Source organism: Gavialis gangeticus, unplaced genomic scaffold, assembly GCF_001723915.1.
Source record: "Gavialis gangeticus isolate Ggan-Ray unplaced genomic scaffold, GavGan_comp1, whole genome shotgun sequence".
Lineage (NCBI taxonomy): Eukaryota > Metazoa > Chordata > Crocodylia > Gavialidae > Gavialis > Gavialis gangeticus.
In genome coordinates this window covers 1056951-1059801 of record NW_017728960.1, presented here as the reverse complement: position 1 = coordinate 1059801, position 2851 = coordinate 1056951, and the positions used below count along the sequence as shown (strand labels likewise).

Here is a 2851-nt window from a genome sequence, read left to right as displayed (position 1 = left end):
TCCCTAAGTGCAAGCATCCGTGTCCTGCAGCCCACCTCACCCTGGCTTACATGGGCCGCATCCTGCTCGGTTCATCCTGCGCAGCCCCTACCCCTGAGGTTACTAGCGGGGTGGGGGAAAGAGGGTGCGTATCTGCCCCACCACCAGAACCATGAGCCATGGGGAACATCTGCTAAAACCAGAGGTGGCCATGAGGGGGCACCCGTGCCACAGACAATTAATTCGCCCAGCTTCGTTAAGTCAGGATCTAGCACTTGGCTTGGGACCTGCGCATTATGCCTTGCTTGCAGGTACCACCACCCGCTTCAAGAATATGATCCCGGACAATGAAACGGAGGAGGCCACTGGTGCTCAGACCCCCCACGAGAAGAAAGGGATTCCCTGTAACACAGGGTCACGGCCGTGTCTGTACAGCCCCCGGTGCTCCAGGGTGCAGCTCCTGACCCGGACCCTTCAGCACTGCAGCTAGGCAAGTGCTAACCCGTTAGGCAGCTGGATGACACAGGCAAAGCATCCACCAGTAAACAGGGGAACATCAAAACACGAGCAGAGCTATACTGCCTCAGAGCAATGGTACCTTTTGGTCACTCTCCTGGCTCATGTAGTGGAAAGCATCAAACCAGAGATCCCTAGAATAAGCTCTCCCCTCGATGCCAGATGAAGCATCTCAAAGACAGTATTTGCAGGTGATGTGGACAAAAAACACCGGGTACAGTCCTGTCCCACCCCCCGCGACAAGGGAACGGGGCAGGGACAGAGCCAGAGAGACGGTTGTCTGTAAACTGGGTTTATTCTCACAGCCCGGTTCATCCTTTACACAGACAGGGCGAGATGAGACGAGACAAGCTGTGCACGCTTCACAGGCAGACGCGGCATGGGGCTAGGCTCGGGCATCGCCAGGCAGGAGGAAGGGGCAAAATGGCAGGGGGACACGGCACCGGGGCACTGATTTTAGGTGGGGTCCAAGGGCCAGGTGGCCTTGAAGCCAGACAGGCAGGGGAGGTGGGGGGCAGCTCCCGCAGGGGCTCTCAGCTCGGAGGGGTAACACGGGCTATCGCCCTCCCCTCCAGGACCCAGGAAGGTTGTGTCTTTGCCCAGAGCCGTGCCCTCCAGCTCCAGCTCCACCTCAGGCTTCACCTCCTGGCTGTGCTCTGCAGAAGGAGCTCGGCACTGGTCTTCCTCATCCTCCCTCTCCTCCTCTTCAGGCGGGGACAGGTCCGGCAGGAACTGCAGCCTCTCTGCAGCCCCCTGCATGGTGCCCAGTGGATGCCCAGGGAAGGCTCGCCCCTGCAGCCGAGGGGGCAGGAAGCTGACCCCCATCAAGAGGGCATCTGATTTGGGGAGCCCCAAGGGACCATGGGGCTGGGTGTGCTCTGGCAGGGGCAGCACCACCTGGCTGTGGGGGAAGACATGGCCAGAGAAGCGTGGCCATTCGGGCGGGCTGGGCACGGGGCAGTGGCTGGGCGAGCAGAGCTGGCGGCTGCCATTAGGGGCGAGCCTGGGGGGCGGGAAGGCAGCCAGGTGGGGGAACTCATCCTGCACCCCTGGGCTGCAGTAGGAGCCAAAGAAGCAGGGCGAAGGGACGGAGCCAAAGCCTGCGGAGAGACAGGGAGAGGCGTAAGACTGGCAGCAGCCTGCTCCGGCACCAAACCGAGAGTCAGGACACTTGGGTTCTGCCCCCCATGCAGCCACTGGGTCCCTCCTTGTGCCTGTTTCCCTTCCCCTCCCTTCAGTCATTCAGACGGTGAGCGCAGCGGGGCGGCACTGATCTCTCCGCTGCAGCCGCGGACATGGTTTCACCTGCAGGCCCCGTTCTAGGCCGGGAGGAGCTGCATGGGACAAGCAGCCCTGGTCCCCGTGCCCGAGCCCTGGGAAGGAGGGATGTTGGCAGGATGTCAGCGCAGCCCCTGCTTCAGATGCCTCCCTCCGTCCCTCCCTGTCTGCAGCCTCCTGTGATTTCCCAGCCGCACCCTGGGTGCGGGAGCCTGCGCAGATTCCAGCCTGGGCAGCTCTCCAGGAGGCACCTGTAGCCACCTGTGCCAGGCCCGGCTGACATCAGGGTGTGGGAGGCAGGCAGGCCTTTCCAGTTCCCACCTCGTGGGGCCCATGTTGGCATCAGCGGCCCCTGCATGCCACGGCAGCAAGGCAAAGCTTTGCCATGGGTGCCTTCCTTGCCCATCCTGGCACGTGCACGTCTGAGCCCTGCCACCCCAGTGCCCATGAGCTCAGAGGGGAGCTGGCTGTGCCCACCCAAGGGCCTGCGATGTACTGGCAGGTGCCAGCCTTGCATGGGAGGTGAGGGCGAGCGTGCGCCAGTGTGCAGGCGCTCTTGCACGTGTGCATGCCCAGGCTGCATTGCTCCAGTGCAAGGTCTCCACACGTCCAGCCCCACTTGCCATCAGACCTGTTCTTAGCATAGCAAAATGGGCTGCATGATGCCCCTGGCTCAGCCATTCACCCACCCGCCCCCAGGACTTACGGGCTCCCCCGGCCACAGCTTTCTTGTCCCCTGTGCCATCTGCACCCAGTGGCTCCTGCAGGCTGCGGTGGCAGGCCAGCTGGTCGGCCAGTGCCCGGCGAGTGACGAGCACGTTCTGTAGGAACTGGAGCGAGGAAAGGAGCAAAACCATCTCAGCCCCAAGCCCAGCCTGGGCCCACACCCACCTTAGGCTGGGTAAACCACTCCCTGTCGGCCTGCGGTTACCTCGCTCTGCAGCCCAGTGGAGACCACAGCGGGGCGGCACATGCCGGCGGCTCCCAGCAGCAGCGGGGGCGCAGGGCAGCGCAGGTCCCAGAGCGGGTAGTTGACAAAGATGAGCTTGCTGAAGTTGAACTTGTAGGTGAAGCGCTT

The 2851-nt window shown here is 62.8% G+C and overlaps 1 protein-coding gene across 1 annotated transcript in view; it reads right to left on the bottom strand.

Moving 5' to 3' along the window:
- Positions 1–766: 766 nt before the first annotated feature.
- Positions 767–2851, bottom strand: part of ETV3L (ETS variant 3 like) — a 14176-nt gene continuing 12091 nt past the window's right edge. The window contains exon 6 of the mRNA XM_019517988.1: positions 767–1595. Coding sequence (XP_019373533.1) covers positions 952–1595 — 644 coding nt within the window. The 3' untranslated portion in view covers positions 767–951. The remainder of the gene's footprint in view (positions 1596–2851) is intronic.